The following is a 19,032-nucleotide window of genomic DNA, read 5'->3' as shown; positions in this document are numbered from 1 at the left end:
CATGAAGGGGACACACTCCCCCAACTCAGACATTCACAAAGTGCCTAAATCCTGCCCTGGGCCTGTGAATTAGCCCAGGAGTTACAGGCAGGTTTAAAGAAAGCATCTGATTCTTTCCCTTTTTGGGGTGAAGGTATTGTTGATGATGAGCTGCTGCAGGGAGCCTCTGCAAAGGATTTAATCTCGCAGGGATGAGGGCAGTAGCAGGAATGGCTCAATTCCCACTACAAGCATTTCCAGCAGCCTTTCTCATTACCATTAGCTCCAAACTGACTTAGAAGAGGAGGTGGGATGTTCTGCAGAAACAGCAGTTACTTGATGCTGCTGCTGGGTGCCTGGACCAGCTTTGTTTCAAGGAGTGGTCTGGAAATCGTGCCAGCCTGGGGATGCCTGGCCTCCATGGGGGAGCCCTGCCTGGCCCACCCCAGTCCAGAGGGTGGAGAGGCTGATGCTCTGTGAACAACCATGGTCTGTGATGGTCACAGCAAAACAACAGGCAAATGTGACCTGAATGCAGCACAGTCTCTTGTTTGGGAAGACTAGCTCAATGTCATTGCAAAAAATGATTCCACATGGCTCTGTCCTGAGTTCGATGCCATTAAACTGTTTCATGATCTGGATGAGGAACAGAGAACACACTTATAAGATTTCTGGAAGATGCTAAACTGGAGAGATTTCAACCATTTTGGAGTGGCTGGATTGGATGAGACTGCAGTTTTGATAAAAGAGAGAGGCTGTCCAAAATCTTCAGAATGCATTTCAACCATGGCCAGAGGGAACTACAATGCTCAAGAGAACTGGAAAACATGAGTAAAAATGGGGCTGGGCAGAAGCCCTGCAGAAAAAGCTTGAGGACTGCAGAGCATCACTGTGCATAAGCCAACAGCATGACAGGACTAGAAACTATCAGCCCCACTCAAGAGAAACAGGTTTAACTTTGACCGAGTTTGTGATGATAACAAAACACAAGCCCTGGATGAAAGTACCCTGGGAGACCAGAGGATCTCCGAGACTGGCAGTTTTTAAGGAAAGACTGGATGACTGCCTGCCCATCGAGATATGGGGTACCTAACCCTTGCTCTGCACAGATACTTGAAGTTGCTCCTGATGTCTCTGACCCTGCCTTTCTGGGAGTGCAGGTGCCTGCTCAAGACTGGAGCTGTGCTGTTCTAACCCCTTGTCAGCAAGAGAGCAATATCACAGAACAGGACAACTTTTCCTGGTCATTCCTCTGTCAGATGTTTTAAAAAAGCCTGGTCAGGCTTTCTTTCCTTCCCCTCCCACGGGGCCATCCAGCAGTACCAACATCTGGGAGACACCAGTGGAGCGGAAGGCGGGTTTTCCAGAGTGTCCATGCTGGGTGCTGAGCTCACCAGCTGCGTGTGGCTCGTCTCTGCAGGGGTCAGTGTGCACAACCAGTGCTCAGATCAGTGTGTACTGCCCTGCCTGAGCATGCCCCCATCACACCTCCCAGGGGGGCACAGGGGTGTCTGTGAAGCAGGGCTGACAGCCCCAGGCTGCTGCCTGCTGCTCTTTGCTGGCTGGAAGGTCAGCACTGCCAGTGTGCATTACACAGGGCTGCCTAATAGCCCAGAGCAACGCTGACACTGAGTGATTTCTAAAGTTTATTGTATTGAATTACGTATGACTGATGTTTTGTGGGATTACGTAAGTGAAAACACAGGAACGGATCTCCTGTAGAGGTGTCTGGATTTATAAATAGATTTATTGCTCCTCTTTGAAGTTCAGAACATACACTTTCTCACATGGTACAGCCTCAGGCTTAAGAAGCTATCCTTGCTGTGCCAAGAGACCGCATTGCAGTTAATTATTTGTTAACAGGTTTAAAAGCCATGCTTCAGATGATTGACTATTTCAAATTAACAGCAAAGGTAGTTGTGCCAAGCGTTGCTGCTCTGACTGCACCTTCCCAAAGAGCCTCACTGGCTCTCACGGGCTGTACCAAACTCCCAGCACGAGCTTGGTCTAGGGAACAGAAACCTAATTCCCAGTGCTGCTCCCCAGGGTCTAGGGCAACTCCCCTTATAAAAACCCATGTTGTAAGATCCCACAGATGAAAGCTGAAGTCTGCGGTCCAAACCAAAACCAAAAAATAAGGCTGAGGGTATTAACTACTGTTATAAATTACTGAAGATGATGGAAGATTGTCTTCATATTTGAAGCATTAGATTTTCAAAACTGTCTTATTAGAAAAGCCGTAGAACCAAAGTCCCCTTTCTTCCCTCAGTAGCACTGACATGTATCCATCAGTTGACTGTTTAAATGTCTGTGAGATCAGGCATCTACTTCTACAAGAAATGCTGTCTTAGGGAAAGGTAGAAGACAGCCAGAGGGCTTGAAAGGCAGGTAATGCACTAAGTCAGAACAAATGGTGATGTCAGCTGCCTCTCTAGACTTCAACTTTACAAATATCATTGGGCTGTTTGGCCCTATGGACACAGTCATAGGACAGAAGATGTAATTCTGGTAATTTACCCTTTCCCACTTACATACACCTTCCCAAGAAAGCTTAGCTGCAGGAAAATGCTCATTTTGAAAACTGCAGTTTGCACAGAGGCTGAAACAGAGCTCCCCTGAAAGGCCACCTGAGCTTGCTGGAGCGTTTCAAGCTGTAACCAAACACCATGGAAAAGCTTTACAGCTTTCTGAAGGTGCACTCACGCTTTAGGTACATTTATAGAGCCTTATTCTACCAGAACAACTATGAATTTTATCTTACTCTGGGCAGTGCCTCAGTGGATTACAAAAAAATATTCCGTATTGGTCCCAATACTCAGGGCCTGATGACCCCAATCCTCAGTCTCTTTTCTAAGGCCCCTATTGCCTTTGCAGTAGATAACCTACTGGGTGGTTTCCTAGTTGGTGACTTGTAAAAAAGGTCAGAACCTGCCCAGCTGTGTATCTACTGTGCTCACCGAATACACACTTAAGGTACTGTCAACCACACAGATCTGGACTACATGTCCTCACTTCTTCTGGTAAGATACAGGAAGGGAAATCACTTGTCTCATCTTTAACTACCTGTCTTTGTCACTAAGGCTAGAGAATCATCCCCTCCTCATAGACAATAGCATACAGTGAATTTGCTATTCATGGAACCAGTTTAGTTGAGGTCAAAATAGGTGTCAGGGAATCGCCTCTGCATAAGATGGTAAACATCCACCAACTCTCTTAAAATCTTTGTTGAACAGCTACCCACACCTTTTACACTTTCCACTATTCCTTCTAATGGGAAAAGTTTGCTTTGCCACACCAGATTTCAAAGACAGTCCGTGTCAGCGTTAATTTACACTTGGAGCCCCTTCCATCACACCAGCAGGAATCAAGGCAGCTTTCAAAGAGCCACCAGACATGCTCCAGTACCTGGTGCTTTATGCTAGCTGGGCTGAGCTGATGATGCTAAAGTCTGGTTGTAAGAATGATTTAGCACCAAATTACACGATTTATACTGCCCTGGCCCAAAAGAGAGCTTATGTTTAGGGCAGTATAGGGTTCATAAGAAGAGGGCACCAGCTGCAGTGGCAGCTCTGGTGCTGGCCTGTTGAAGGGCTGCAGCTGTCCCCAAACATAACTTTCTCTGCACTGTCACTTCTGCAATCTTCCATCTCATCTCTGCTGAGCAGCCCTGACTGTCCTACCCAGCACATCTGGACAATGTTTCCATCTGAAGGGTTGATATACACTACCAAATAAGTATATAAATGAAGCAGCATTACGGACTAAAAATACGCTCACTGCAACAACGCAGCAGGATTCCTAAAACATTTACAGATTTGCTTGTTAGACAGGATTGTCCGAGGCAAGGGAGAAAGTTATATTGTGACCCAAATAACTTCTCTTTTTAAAAGCAAATTCCCACTTGGAACTATTTCTAAAAAAAGCAGTTGCAATGATCTCACCTCTGCGGACTCAGCTGTCCTCGGTCCCTGACAGAGGTGAAGGGAGATCTTGGGCATTTCAGGTCTCCAGGTCTCTGACCACCTCTCAGACTGTGAGCCACGCTGCAGGGTCTATATGGGTGTAGGAACAGGGGCCATGGTCTGCAATACTGGATCCACAGAATCAAAGTCACCTGGAGAAGCCATGAGCTGACAGCAAGGAGACAGGGTCTTTCTCCATGTCTAAGCTGTTGGAACACTGATGCCAGGGGATATCCAAGGGAGATATATAAAGGCATGAGAGGTAAGCAAGAAAACTGGAAGAAACAAGCACTCTGTGGCCTCCTAAGAAAATAATGAGATGGAGAGACCAGCACTGGCTGTGGCTGAAGAACATCACATGCCCTTAGCATTTTGGAAAAGGTCAGCACCTCTGGGCAATGCAGTCAGTGGCCAATCTGTGCCAGATGGTGCTTTGCAGTACCTGGTCCAGAGTGGGAGGTCTCAGGGAGAGGGAAGGAAAGCTGGCTTTTCCCAGGAACCATTTCCCACCTGATCGCCCACCTCCCCTTCCAAACTTCTTTCCTGCTGCAGTCACTTCCCTCTAAGAGAAAGAACATGAGCTACAGAGGAGATGGCCCAGTGTGTACCTAGTGTGATTGCTCTTCTTTTGCAGAGGGAGCTGATGGTCATCTCAGGAAGAGAAGATCAGGATCATCAGTGTTGACCCTCAAAGGCACTTACTTTAAATCTCCCTCAGACAGAGTATTTCTCGGAAAAACAGAGACATTTTTGACAGCTCTGGCTGTGCAATATATGTGTTGTTGGCAGGGTATCATTGCTGCAGGATGACTATATTTTAAATCTAACCAGCTGTGGCAATGCTAATGACAAGAGGAAAAAGCCAGAAGAGAAAAGAAAGACAAGGGTCAAAGGAGTTTTGCTGCACAGAAAACTCTTGGGAGTGAAGGAGAGAGGCTGGAGAAAGAGCAATGCTTAGTCAGAACCATCCCATGCCTGCTTGGGAGGCACAAAAAGAATAAACAACCTTCCCACACTGCCTGCAAATCCAGACATACCCACTTACAACACAAAAAACTGCACACAGGAGAAAGGCATTCCAGTAAAGGCTTCTTTCAAGAACTAGGGCTGGAGGGGCTTGTCCCATGACAAGGGGGCTTCTCCCCCTGAGTGCAGCAGGGTGGGACTGGGAGCCGTGGCATCTCCTCAGCACCGAGGAGGACTTTCCTGTGCAGGAGCTGTGCTCTTGTCCCAATCTCTTGTATGTACCAGGACACACTCAACTCTCACAGATTCTGCCAGCTTCAGCTCCTGAACCCATTTTTTTAAAAGTTTGCTGTTTTTGTCACCTGCCGTTCCCCTGATATTTATATCGCCTCAGTGGTTAACACCAGCACAAGAACTTTTTGCTCCTCCCTTCGGCAGTGCTGACTTCCACTTTAAGTGCTCTTTTACACCTTCGTCCTCCACAGGCCCTAGAGATTCCCTGGCAGGCTTCCTCTGAAAAATGTTTTTATTATTTTTTTATGCCTCAGGCATGCTGTTTCTTAGTATCTTTTTCTGGCTTGACTTCTTATGGTTTGACATTTAGTCTGCCAGAAATCATCCTCTTTTTTTCCCTATTTCCTCATTTGGCTACAATGTCTATTGTTTAAAAGATATCTTCTTACTTCTATGAATTGACTTTAATGTGTTACTTAAGCCCTTTGTATTTTTAGGGTCTTTTTAAAGATTTTTGCAGTGAGCTTTTAATCTTTAATCAATCTTCATAACATTTGCCAGTACTTTATCCCAATTGTTTTTCTTTTAATATGTTTTCCTATTCTTATTTAGCCCTTACCTTTGAACTGTAGCATGTACTTCACCATTTCAAGTTGTAGGCACTTACTGATAAATTTAATTTAACTATTGGACTTTATCTTTTTTTTCAAGAGTAAGTATCACATTTTCATTGACATGGATCTTCTCTATCACCCAATATCACTTGTATCCTGGTGTTAATGTGTCTCACTGATTTGAGAGTGAAGGCTGGTAAGAGCCTGTATTCACTTATAGTTAAAATGCCTTTCTAGTTTGGACGGTGTCCAGAGAGTGAGCTGAATTTTCCACCTGTCTCACTTGGATACATAAAGTTACCTCACTTATTTAGATACTGCAATCAGCTCTTGCTCGCAGAAGAGTATTTTTAACACCATCTCTGTGAAGCTTTTGTCTGTGTGGGGCGAGTACTTTCCTCCACATGAGCTTCTCTGATTCAATGCATTTGCCAGTTAATTATAAAACTGCTGCAGTGCCTGTCTGAACACAGAACACTAATAAAGGGAGACGTCCCTTTCAAAGACTTCTGTCTCCCAGCTACAGCAACAGGAGGTTTACAGCTTTAATGTACAAGTCCTACTCTGAAACAGAGGTGCCTCCTTTCCCACAGTGAGGGGCAGCTTGGGCTGACAGTCATTTCTTCACTCACATTCACCCAGAAGTCACTTGTGCCACAGTCTCTTCCTCTGGAGCTACTACAGAGTAAGACAGGATGGAGGCAGACGATTTACAACGAAGTGGTCAATGACCAAAAATGTTCTTCAGATGCTCAGGATGTATTTTTCAAACACTTTCCAAGCCCAGAGGATACCCAGGAAGCACGCCAGGAAGCGCCAGAGGTAAGGAGGACTGCATGAAGAGGCGAGGGAAGCTGCAGCATGGAGGACAGACACGGAATATGAGGAACAGGCAAAATCCTCCTGGCCCAACTGGTAGCAATCTCCTTAGAGACTGCAACCCAAACACTGAAACAGACGGTCTGGGACTGATGTGCTTCCACTAATCTCTAGGTTTACTCCAGTGATGTTCTCAAGACAGAACTCATAAATGTGAACTTCCTCTCCCAGTTCTGTTGCAGCTTTTCATGGTTTAACAGGGTGAACTCATTATGGATAATTATGTTTCAGACCACTGCAGAAATAAAGAGCTACCAGAGTTGGTTTTATGTATCACAAACATAAAACTGTGTTTGCCACCTGTAATTTCACATCAAGAGGAATTACATAATCTTGAATTTACAACATTTGAAAATACATTAAGGCAGACTGGCTGGGCTCGAGGCTAGAATTAGGATATGCTGCACAGCTCTCAGCACAGTGCTCTCTGAAGTCTGGTGGGAGAGCATATCTCCACAGGAGCATCAGCACCCAGGGATAATGAACACCCAGGAGACAGGGTCTCTGCAGACAGACAGTTCACGCTCAGTTCAAATCAACTTGGCTCCTTCTGCAACTCCATGCTGGCATCAGTACTGCCAGCCTACATCATGGGTTTCTTTTTAATGATACTTTGTGAATTTTATAGAAATGTGTCATTTATATGGAAAAATCAATCTGGTGTAAGAGCTCAACACTGACCCTGGAAATACTAAGCGTGAAGCCCAATTAATTTATGACTAATTCTCTACCCCCTTCATGAACAGTGCGTTCCCAAGGAAATGCCATCTGTAGCAGTTATCCTAACTATACAGGGAAGACCAGTCACACTGGGGCTTGGCCTGCTCTATCAAAATCCATGAGATATTCTTTCTCATATTAACTAAGGGGCAAAAAGACAGTGAAGATCTTCTGAAATAACCTTCCTGTTATTTTGAATGCATAAAAATAGATTACTCATTTAGCAATTTAGGTAAACAGCTCGTTATGAGAAGTCATTAGGGAATAAGCCTTTATGATTTCATTTCTTGATCGTTTCCTGTCTAACTAAATAAACATGAACTCAAGTGACACAGATTCCATTACTTTTGTGCAGATTCCTGAATGATTTCTTTCATACTTTTTTGAATAATTTAATCTTCTCCTTCCTGTCAAAGACAACATATATTAACAGACAATGGCTGAGGAGAGCAGTCTCTCAAAGACAACAAATGCTGTTGAAAACTTCTATTTAAGGTTCAGTCTAGGCAATGATCAATTCTGATGTTCAAAGAAATGTAGGAAAGTTTGAGGGAGTATTCTGTTTTGACAAACTGCAGTTTTACATCACTTTTAAAAGAGAACACAAGTAAGAATAGCAGCATCTTACAAGATGACTAAAATCTGTCGTTAAAATTCCTCAATAAAATATGTTCTGCCATCCTTTCAATCCTGACCTCTGCAGCACAGCTTTACATGAGCATGAGAGCAGAAATACATCTGTGACATCAGCAATTCATCCTAATAACAGGAGAACCACAGTAACCTGACATGCTGCTTGTCCATGGCTGCATACAGGACACAGAAGACTCTCCCTCTTTCTCAGTCCAGGCTCAGTGACTGGCAGTTGCAGTGACATCTAACCAAGAGCTAACCATGGCTCTGATTTTTCCCTGGTCAGACTTCACTAATTTACTTTTATTCCTCAGCTGGCAGCACAAGAAGCAGAACAGTGGCAGTTTCAAAACATTTCAAAAGATCTTACAGCATTGGAGACATTCTCAGATGTATTTTCCTACATCCTAGTTCAGAGAACTTGCTGCTTTGAAGGACTATCAGTGACTTTCCTACAAAACCTTAGCAGCCACCATTCTTTCATCTCACAGATAGGCTGTAACTCCACATACACAATGTCCAGAACTTTCTGTTCATGCACTGTAGCCTGTAGGGCTGTGCTGAGTTCTCAGCATTTTCTGCTAAATCCGGATATAAAAGCAGAAACAATGAGGGCAGTATCTCTATGGATCATGCTTTTGTACCCAAGAGATGTGTCCTCTGTGCCTGCTAGAGTGGCATGAGCTTCTCAGTCTGGGGACAAGGAGAGCAGCTGTGAGAGGGCGCCACAGGCACTAAGACTTGGCTTTCAAGCACAAGGAGAAGAATGAACCAACAACAGCTAGAGATAGGTGGGGCCATTACCCTCCTGGAAAGCACTCTGAGGCTATTCAAAGTGAGAGAGAAGGCTACCCAAAACATCAAGCAGTAACCTTGAGGGGAGTCAGCTGCTGTTCAGTCAGTGATATGTATTGTTTTAGACCTTCCTCAATGACTGACTGGGAATTCTGCCTCTTGCTCTGAAAAACGGAAATGGCATCCTTTGTTTGCTTGACCCTGAAAGGCAGAGGAAGCTGAAGACTTTATTTATTCAACCCCAAGACATGGGAACTTACAGAACATTGTCACTTCCCAAAGAGCTTTAGTTTTTATTTTCCTTCTCAGCCCGAGTGGGTTCTGTTTGCCTTATGGATTTTTCACAGACAGTTTGCTACCAGCCTTGGACATCTGTGAGTTGCTTGTGCATGGCTGTCAGTTGAAAGAACATTCTTTGTAGCTGCATGCAAATAATCATGCGGCTTGATGTCAGAAATCACTCCAGTTTTGATCAAAAAGCCTTACCGCTTACCAATTCACCTTTTTAATTAGAATGTGTGTTATTTCGGAGCACATTTGAAGTCTTTTACATCAGTAGGATGATGGATGCTAACAAGGGAAGCTGAGGGAAGTGGTCACAATCAGAAGCTGGCCAACACGATAGAGCACATGGACTTTGCAAAACTCACTATCCCATTCTACTTCTGCCTTTAGAAGATTATTCTGATGTTGTGTTTCATGATGAAACGTAACCTTTAAAAGAACAGGTCTCCTTAAGAACCCAGAAACCTACAAGTGATAGAAGGTCAGGCACACAAACAGCTAAGGCAGACTGAAGACAAGCCTGGCTGGGTTACATTAGACTGAGGACCTATCCAGAATATTTGTAAAAAATTCTAAACTCTCTCTGTCATGGTTGCCAATTCCAAGAAAATGAGCCTCAGATTGCACCAGGGGCTTTCTCATCAGGTCTCTCACTTTTGTTTGGCTGAGAGTGCAGACACCAACCCTCAATTTAGAGAGAGCAAAGGATGGAAGGACTTTCCCGCTCAGGGAACTGTTTTGCACAGGGATCCCAAGAAGAAAAAAGGCCTTTATGGTCTTTCTGCTGCTGCTAGGGCCACCAGTACTTCTGGTTAGTACACACCTGCACAGACATTTACAGCTGCTCCTACCAAGAGGAAGAGCAAGCTGTGAGAGCACCTCACCTAACCCTAGGGGGAAATGAGTTCATGGAAGGGGCTTTTGGGCCAAATGTTGAATGGAATCTCCAACACTGAATGGCTGTACTTATGTTCTCACTTCTCTGTGCTGCAGAGAGGAGTGTGGGGTGTGCTGTGCTGCAAAGCTGCAGGCATTCTGCAGGAGAAAAAAGGCTTGTGCTTGAGGCAGGAAGAATGGCTTAGCTATGCTGTACTCTATAGATTATTTGGACCCAAAGATCGATGTCATAACCCACCGCATTTTTTACAGCAGTTAAATAAATAGAAGGCTAATGGCAGATGGTTTCACTTAAAACTTCAAGAAAGGCACCGCCTATATGTCAGTTTGGTATTGGTGTAATGAGCCAACAAGATTCTGAATTACAATAAAAGCAAATTTAGGAATGAAACCTACTGGAGACTTAAATGGTCTCTAGTGCATAGTTAGATTTCTAAAATAATAGTTGCAATCCAGCATAACAAACATGGCTTGCTTGAAAACAAAAGCTGGAGTTTAACTGTAAATTGCAGTTGGTTTTCATTCCCATGAGAAACTGCAAGATATTCCTTCTTGGAATAACTTCTCCAAAAGGCAGACCAATGGTGCCTCCAAAACCATGTAGAGTGGGACTAGGGCTCCACAGTTCTGCTTTTTTCCCTCCAGGCTTACCAACACTAACATCCTTAGGTACCATCGGGCAGATCTTCTGCAAGTATTATGTGTCCACAAATGCTGGGGCTCTGACGTTGGGCAGAGGTGGGTCAGAATTGGGCATGTCTGGCTGCAGGGCAGAGCTGTGCCAGGGACAGCAGCCAGCAGGGAAATGGGAGAAGGGTAAAGGGCTGCAAGAACATCTAGGGAGGCAGAAATGGAGGAGCTGACAGCAAGTATTGACTGTGAATTGGGGGTTAGCCCAGCAAGCTTGGAAAGGAGCTATGAACAGGGCGGGAGGAAGGAACAGGGAGCATGGGAGAGGATTAACTCGTTGTACTAACGTGCAACAAGTTCCTATACTTAAAAAAAAATTACATTAAACATATTTAACATATGTTAGTACACTAAACATATTTAAATATTCAAATATATTTCTGTGCACCTGCACAGATGCCCTCAGTGAGGATCTGTCTAGCTTATCCTCAAGCTTGCAGAAGGGCATGGGTGGTTCAGGCTGACTGAGAGAAGAAGCATGTGGCAGAAAACTACAAGTAATGGCCATTTTTACTCTTTTCCAACATACAGCAACTGAATACTTTAAATCAAGTTTTTATCCTGAAATTTAATCATGCACTGTTATTGCCTTGTACAATGTCATTCTCCTCAACTTCCATCTTACTGACTGCACACATGTGCATGCACGTGTCTATTACAAAGATCTGCCGCTACCCGCATAGCACAAGGACTGCCAGTGGTCGGACTCACCCCAACTCTTCCCTCACAGGAAACCTCTTCAGACTGTAAACTTGACTCTGCTTTGTACACTGGTGAAAACTGCCAGATCAGTCTTGCAGAACCATGTCATGAACTTCCACACAGAGCTATGAAGGACAGGAGCTGACAACTCATTCTACTTTCTAATCTTTGTCTGTACCTGTTCCCTGTCCTGGCAGCCAGTGGTGAGAATGGCTCGAGTCAGCTAAAGGCAGAGTCTCTAGTGGAGCTCAGAAAGTACCAGAGCAATCAAAGTGTGATCAGAAAAGAATCTATCCTGATAGGAAAAGACTGTCCAAGTAATTCAAAGGGTTGCTTCTCAACTGCACTTTCAACTGTTTCATGTTTGGAAACAGCTCCATGGGTAAACTTTAGCACACAGAAAAAGACCCAGCAGAAGAAAGTCATGAAGTTCTGAAGAAGCTTCACAAAAAAGACCCTTTTACTTGCATTCCTGTCATCTCCTCTGCCAGGGCTGTGGCAGCAAAAAGGAAAGGCAGGGAAGTGGTAGTAGAAAAGGTTTCCCTTCTTGCACAGAGATCTGGCTGAGGCACAAGAAAAGGCAGGAGGGGACGAGTTCTTTCAGTGAAAGTTTTGCCAATTTCTCCCAAGGAGACTCATGGTTTTCTATCAGCCAACTCTCTGCAGGTGCACAAAGAATTAAGGTGGGTTCAAAAGAACTTAAGACAGCTGGGAGGAAAGCCTTGTTGACAGCTAACTTCCAGATGCTTGTTCAGGACATGCTCTGTCCCTACAGAGAGAGAATAAGGCGGAGAAACAATATTCTCAAAGGAGACAAATGGGTTCTTCTCCAGACAGAACATTCTAGGAAATAGTTTCCTTCAGGTTATCTACCAATAGTCAAAAGAAAATCAAGCCAAGTTACCAACTGTTTCTTGTGTATCTTATAGTTTTGTTCCTAATACCTGGCTGGGTGTCACAGAGGAATCAGGGTTTGACACCATTGTTTACTTAATGCTATCCTTGTGTCTCATCTGTTTTGACATCTCTGCCCAAATCCCTGGACATTTTTTTATTTCCTGGATTATGCTGATGTTCCAAAGAAAAATCCCAAAGAACTCAAGAAAATATATTTCACAATGTTTCGTAATAATGAAATAATAAATGAAGGATAAGATTCTGATGCATATTTTCCAAATTATATTTACTCCAACAACTGAAAAATTATTTCAAGTAAAACAAGACTCAGTAAACTGTTAAGAAGAAATACTTTGTTATTTAGAAATAGGATTTGTACTTCAAGTGACAAAGTACCCATTTGCACGTGATAATTCAGCTCAGCCAGAGAAGGATTTTTGTAATAGACATAAGAAGGGAGTTTCAGGCAGATAAATGCCAAAAATAATTTTGATACATCTAATAAAAATTCCCCTAAGACAGCTGTACAGATTATCACACTCGACAGTACTGTATGGGAAAGTGTAATTATCAAAATGCTGAAAGTCTGAACTCATTTTTTTCCCCTTAGTTTATGGAAATTCGCATCATCAGATAATGTTTTCGGCATGCTCCAATTTAACAATAACATTTGGGTTTATGATTCTCATGTACTGTAAAACACAGACATTTTAAAAAAGCATTATGTGCAGAGTTACTCAGAAAGTAAAGTTTATACTGTTACAGGGTTCACAATGCATTTGATGACTGTGACAATGACCCCGTGCCCCAAACATGTCTTAAATTGGCAGTTCCTCACCATAGGAATTAACGATATATTTGCACAGGCCATGTCCTGTCTCTCATGTGGGACTGAAATGTGGATCAAGAACATTTCTGTGCACTAATAAGCCTGTGCCCCACTGCAAAGCTGTGTTTTCCCTGCTGTCCTGCAGCACTGTAACATGATGATTATTAATCTTGACCATGCAGTGCTGAGAGGTCCCACTCACACTGAGTGTTGTATAACAGAGTGGTAAACAGCTGAGGAAGCCGATGGAAGGCAGTCAGCATCCTAACAAACTAGCAAGGCCAAGGAATTTGCCCTGCTAAGCAGGCGTAGGAGGAACACAAATGAGAAGATGAGGACAGTCTCCACGGTCAACGGGATCTCTGTAGCCACCAAGTCAGAGAAGTTAAATCATTTTCATGTAACCCTTAACCAGCTGTGTACAAATCAAGACTGGATGGCACCCCCTCTGTTCTTGAAGGAGCCAGAATGAGACACTGCAGAACCACTGGCCAAGTCCCATATATAGTCTGGGTGACCAGGCACTGGTGATCTGCCAGCACTCCAGATTCAAAGGGGACCCTGGCAACTAAGGCCCAGTAATGACCTGTTTCACTTCTTTTGCAAAGCTGTAATGACAGACACTTGGTCTAAGTTTGCTTTCCATGCACACTCCAGGCACATCTCTTTGAAATTGTTCTCTTATCGTTCTCTTTCATGTTTTGGACTTACCATTGATGTTTACAGCTGGCAACACTATAGACATCTTTGGCCTTCTGGTCTTATTATGTGTGGTGGCTGGCAATAACAGGTGGTCCTGGAAAACAGCGGAAAAGATGTGTTAAATCTACTCTGAAAGTACAGAGCTGGGAAAATTCCTTTCCATTCTGTGTTACAGGCATTCCACACAGAACTATTTACAACAGCTTAGAAAATTCATATTGTTGTGGAAGTCTTCCAAAAGTCACAGCAATTGCTCATGCTGTGTAACCAAGAAGAAACCCCTATCGCATGCAGTGGAATATGAAAAATCCTTGATCATGGGGAAAGAGATGGAAACTACTATTAAGCCCTCATTCAACCGAGTACTTATGTATATATGATTAAAGTAATTTAACTTGACTTCAATAATATTTAAACATGTGGTTAGAGGACCTTGTTGAATTGGAGTTTTATCTGCAGCGCCATTTACTCTAAGTCATCTTGCTGTCTCTGTCAAGCTCTGCACCACATGCATCGTGCAGTAGGACTCATCGGTCAGAGTTGTGATGGGGTGTGAAATACCAGCTCTGCTGACAAAACCTCCCAGGGAAGTTTGATGGTAAAGCTGTGCTTTAGTGTCATATCTCAACTGTGAGGTGCCTGGGTGCTGCCGTAAGACAGCAGCGCTCAAACTAACTACCTTGGGTCTGAGCCGTGGAAGCTGCATCTGCAGGAAACACTCTGGATATGGACCTGACCTGCAAGGAAAAATGCAGCCTTTCTTCAGGTTGTTTTTTTTTGCTGTTGCTGAACTCAAATTGCTCAAGGGAAAATATGGTTCTTCCCTTATCAACAGAACTTAAAAGCTCCAGTCCAGGCATCTCTCATATTATTGTGCTTTGCTGATCCAGCTGGACCAAAGAAAGACTACTAAGGATGAGGAAAGCTTCCCATGTCTTTCAAAGTTTAGCTTCCCTAACAGAACTTTGCTTCACTGCACTGTCTCAGCACGCAGTGGGCATTGTGAAGGAAGTATATTTGCTCTCTCTTAGTAATTAGGAACAAAAAGCTGTTTATATAACTGTCGAATTGAGTTTAAATTTATAACCCAGGCTCTAAGTGAAACGAAAACCTGCCAATCACTAAGTACCTTTTCCAGGTCTCCAAGAATTAATGGAAAGGTTTATTTTCCCAGCCCCTGTGTTTGCCCTTCTCCCAATCCCAGCAATTCATTCCTAGTGTCCCCGAGAAAAATGAAAGCTGCCAGGTGTAACCATGCAAATATATGGACACCAACTCATTAAGAGGTTTTTGTAACTGCCCTCAAACCAGAACAGAACATCTGCCTTTTGCTTTCCAAGAGCCAGACACATCGTTAAAAAGCAGAAGCAAGTTTGATGGGCCCATCCCATTTCATGGGATGAAATTCCATGTTCCCACGGAAGAACAGACAGGCATACACACATCTCATACTTTTGGCCAAGGTGATCTTTTCAATAGAATGAATCAGACTTCCTTCAGGACACAGTTATTGATTTATTAATGTCAGGGTAACTGTACTTTTGCCATTTTAATATCTAAACACTACATTGTTATGCGTAAGATTCAGGGAACTGAGTTACACACAGTTAGGTGTTAAATATATCAAGATATTCTGTAGACACAGAATTGAAGAAATACCACTCTCTTTTTTTCCCATCAAAAATTTCCCCCCCAAAAACCCAAATGGCTGACCATGAGAAGAAAACATTACTTAAATGAATGTCTGTAAAAAACATCTTGGTACCAAAATTATAAAACCACTCTGGTATAAATCTCAGATCACACATGTAATTCCCATTTCACTTTTGAACCACTAAGATTAAGACAACATTCAGTACGACGATGAACTTTACATAAAAACCGTTCTTGAAATCCAATGTTCCCAAGGGAACAGGCCAAAGATAAGATGTCTACAACTACATTTTGTAACAATGCCCTTGTCATGACTTGATGACTATTTTTAGCGTCGCTTAAAAATGCTTATACTGTCTAATTTTTCTTTTTCAATGTTTCTGAGAGTCCACACCATCATTACTTAGCAAAATAGAAGTACTGCACACCTGAGAATCATTACAAGTAAAAACTATTTTTTGCTAACCTATCTGCAGATCGGTGCATTAATTTATCCTGGCTTAGCTTTGCTTATAATGGCATTTTTACTTACTGTATGTAAAAATTGTATTAAGAACCACCACAAGGGCTTCACAATTGTATTCAAACGTGCTTTGGAGTTGCTGCACAACCCCTCAGTGATTCAACACCAGCTCTGGTGAAGACAGACACACAAAAAGCCAGTCAGCTCTAAAACCAAACTGCCACCAGGAGTTACTGTGCAAGAAGCACAGATTGTCTGGAAGCTGCCCATCTACAAAGAGCCACTTTTTAAAATCTGGAATTAGGGAAATTTATCCATCTCCCTAATAACCTTTATCTTTTATATGCAGGAGTGTCCTTCTGACAGTCAGTCCAAACTTGCAGTTTCATAACTACCCTCATTCTACACTGAAAGCAAAGTTTATGCTGCAGACTGTCACAGATATTTTCACTACAGCTAGCCACCCACAATATTCTCAAGCTCCAAAAATCTTCAAAGAGTCCCAAACTTTTATTTGAAAGCAATACCTAATTATTTATATGCAACAGAAATGAGTATAGAGATTACTGAAGAAAGCAGACATTTAGAAATGTTGTTTGAATGTATTTCTAAAATGGTCTATCCTGTTCTCAAATATGCTGAATTGCATTCCAGAGAGGGGCGTGATACTGTTACTCATCCCTAATTTTAAACACTAGACAAAAAAAATCTAAAATTAAAATGGTATTTGTGATATTAACACATGGCATAAAACTGAAAATTAATAAAAGCAAATTTTGCAAGTCAGCATCTGGCCCAGGAGCATGAGCGTCAACCAGAGGCAGAATAAATCACAGCTATTACCCAACAACAGATGGCCTTGACTTGGGCCAAGAGTTGCACTTAGACAACAATTTAAATAGATGATGGAGACTTCTGGCAGAATGACTGGAAAAATATCAGTCTGGAAAGACAATATTTCAAATGAGACCCCTGCTTCAGCATTCTCATTTTGCTTTTGATCATCTCTACAGTTCAGTGATACTGAAGCCAGATGAGATGGACAAATAGATAAATACAGACATAGAAACTAAAAATCCAGCCACAAATACATTACCTTAATTTAAGAAGTTGGAATACTGAAGCACATTTTTTCCTGGGGATAAATTATGAAGATGTTACTTGCTAAATTTCTGATTAGTAATCACATCTATTAAGTCTTTGCCACCACAAAACATCCAGGAATATTATTAGAATATAGTTAATCAGAGCTGTAAACACTTAGAAATTAGGCACCCCTACAGAATGAATTTCCTGACTGAATCTTTACTCTGCTGGCTAATTCAATGCCTGCTGATCAGCTTCTGGACTCACCAACACATGGAACTGCAATAAGGATTCTGAGGCTTCTTACATATAAGATCAGTGTTATCAGGGCTCTAACAGGGATTAAGCTTTGGAGCCTCATGTATCTCTAACCCCCAGAGGCAAAAGGCAATGGAAATCCTGTTCTACTGTGCCAGAATATACAGGCTGCTCCTGTAGCTTCAGCCTGACCCTCATGACATGTGGTTTGGTACTTAAAGTCCCTCCTACATAGATACACGAAAATATGCAGGCATTTTAACTTTCATTTAAAAACCAAAAAAATTGTTTCTAACTCATAGTTAAAGGACATAAAACATCACCACTGCATACAATGAAGTTGCATTAAATAGAGAAAAACATGCTGTTCATGGATCTTTTTGATTTCATTTTGTTTCTTAAACTATCATCACTTCATAAGCTGGACTCCTGGCTTTTAAATTAATAGAATTGGCAATATTGCTGGGTTTGGCTTTTGCAATGCATGTCCCCTCAGCTACAGGCATCTCTCTGGGAGCACTACTGTACCTCCCTGCAGGCAATCTGCTGAGCTCCTCCTCCATTTCAAAGAAACCTGAAGGAATTAATCCTCACAGTATGACTATGATGGAGGAAAATATTACCAGAGCTATGGGGAATGTTTAGAGTGAATGTGCATGCATTTGAGGGATACCCAAGTGACACAGGACACAAAGGAACAGATTTCCAGCCCTGCAAGGCTCTGCACTCTCAGCATGAGCTGTCTTTCCTCCTATCCCAGAGGTTACTATCTGTCAAATCAATTCCCATAGATTTTTCTTACCTTCTTAGTTATTGTGCTTAGGTATGGATAAGTATTTTTCAAAAGCCTTTTCTAAGGTCTTGAGCAAAAGCATTGAAAGACCAGAAAATAATTAATGTAACTTGATTTAGATGTCCTTTGTTACAGTGCATTTATCACATCTGCCAGTGTGAACACTGCTTGTCATGCTATGGGGCAGGGCAAACCAAGCCTGACCTTCCCAGTGGTTTGGAGCATGTACCCTGCAAAGTACAGATGTGATCCATGTGGAAGCCAAGAATGTCCACTCCTGTAAGACAGCCCCTACCTCACTTTGCACAGAGACTTGGTGAAGAGGTCCAAATGAGCCCTGGTCTTTGTTAAGAGATCCATCTCTGACCAACTAAGGACAACCTTTGTGAAAACAAGTGACTTTTGTTCCTTTACAGGAATAAAAGCTCCAAGGAGACTGGAGTAAAATACCAAAGGAAAACTTTAATGTGGTGTTCTTGCAATTGCCTTGACGAGGAGATTTGATCTTTACCATTGCCTTGGAGACCAGCTACGTGCTAGAATATTGCAACCAACAAAGGCATTGCCAGAGCAGAGGGGGCAGATAGCCAGGCGCCTCTGCATGCCAAAGGGCACCCTGTCCAGCAGCTTCACAGGACTTCTTACAGTAAACAAACACTGTAGCTGGGCATTTTTCATCTCTGTTTATGACTAAGAGGTCTCCCAGGGAATCATGCCTCAATCTCTTCCAGCCTGAATCTTCATGCTGTGATTCTGGGACCACATTACAACCACTGCCAATACAGGCTGAGGAGCTTCCCACATCCCACTGAAGTGCTGGCAGCTTCCCAAAGCTCTTGGGGGTACCATTTTTCTTTAACAGCAGTACTTCTAGTAGTGTTCAACACCTCCTGACAGCCTAACAGCTTATCTGTTAACCACCTGACCACATCTAGTGACCTCAAGATGAAGTAGATAGAAATCAAGTGCTTTTTTTGATAATAAAAAAAATTGTG

The 19,032-nt window shown here is 42.8% G+C and overlaps 1 protein-coding gene across 2 annotated transcripts in view; it reads right to left on the bottom strand.

The window, feature by feature from the left end:
* The window catches only part of ATF6 (activating transcription factor 6), a 77,431-nt gene that overhangs the window by 4,286 nt on the left and 54,113 nt on the right, over positions 1 to 19,032 (bottom strand). For both annotated transcript variants that reach the window (XM_032696410.1, XM_032696411.1), the window contains exon 15: positions 13,794 to 13,878. In XM_032696410.1, the coding sequence (XP_032552301.1) occupies positions 13,794 to 13,878 (85 nt within the window). The remainder of the gene's footprint in view (positions 1 to 13,793; positions 13,879 to 19,032) is intronic.

Source organism: Chiroxiphia lanceolata, chromosome 9 (genome assembly GCF_009829145.1).
Source record: "Chiroxiphia lanceolata isolate bChiLan1 chromosome 9, bChiLan1.pri, whole genome shotgun sequence".
In the NCBI taxonomy this organism is placed as follows: domain Eukaryota; kingdom Metazoa; phylum Chordata; class Aves; order Passeriformes; family Pipridae; genus Chiroxiphia; species Chiroxiphia lanceolata.
The sequence above is the reverse complement of the archived record's forward strand: the minus strand, read 5'-3'. Positions and strand labels throughout refer to the sequence as shown.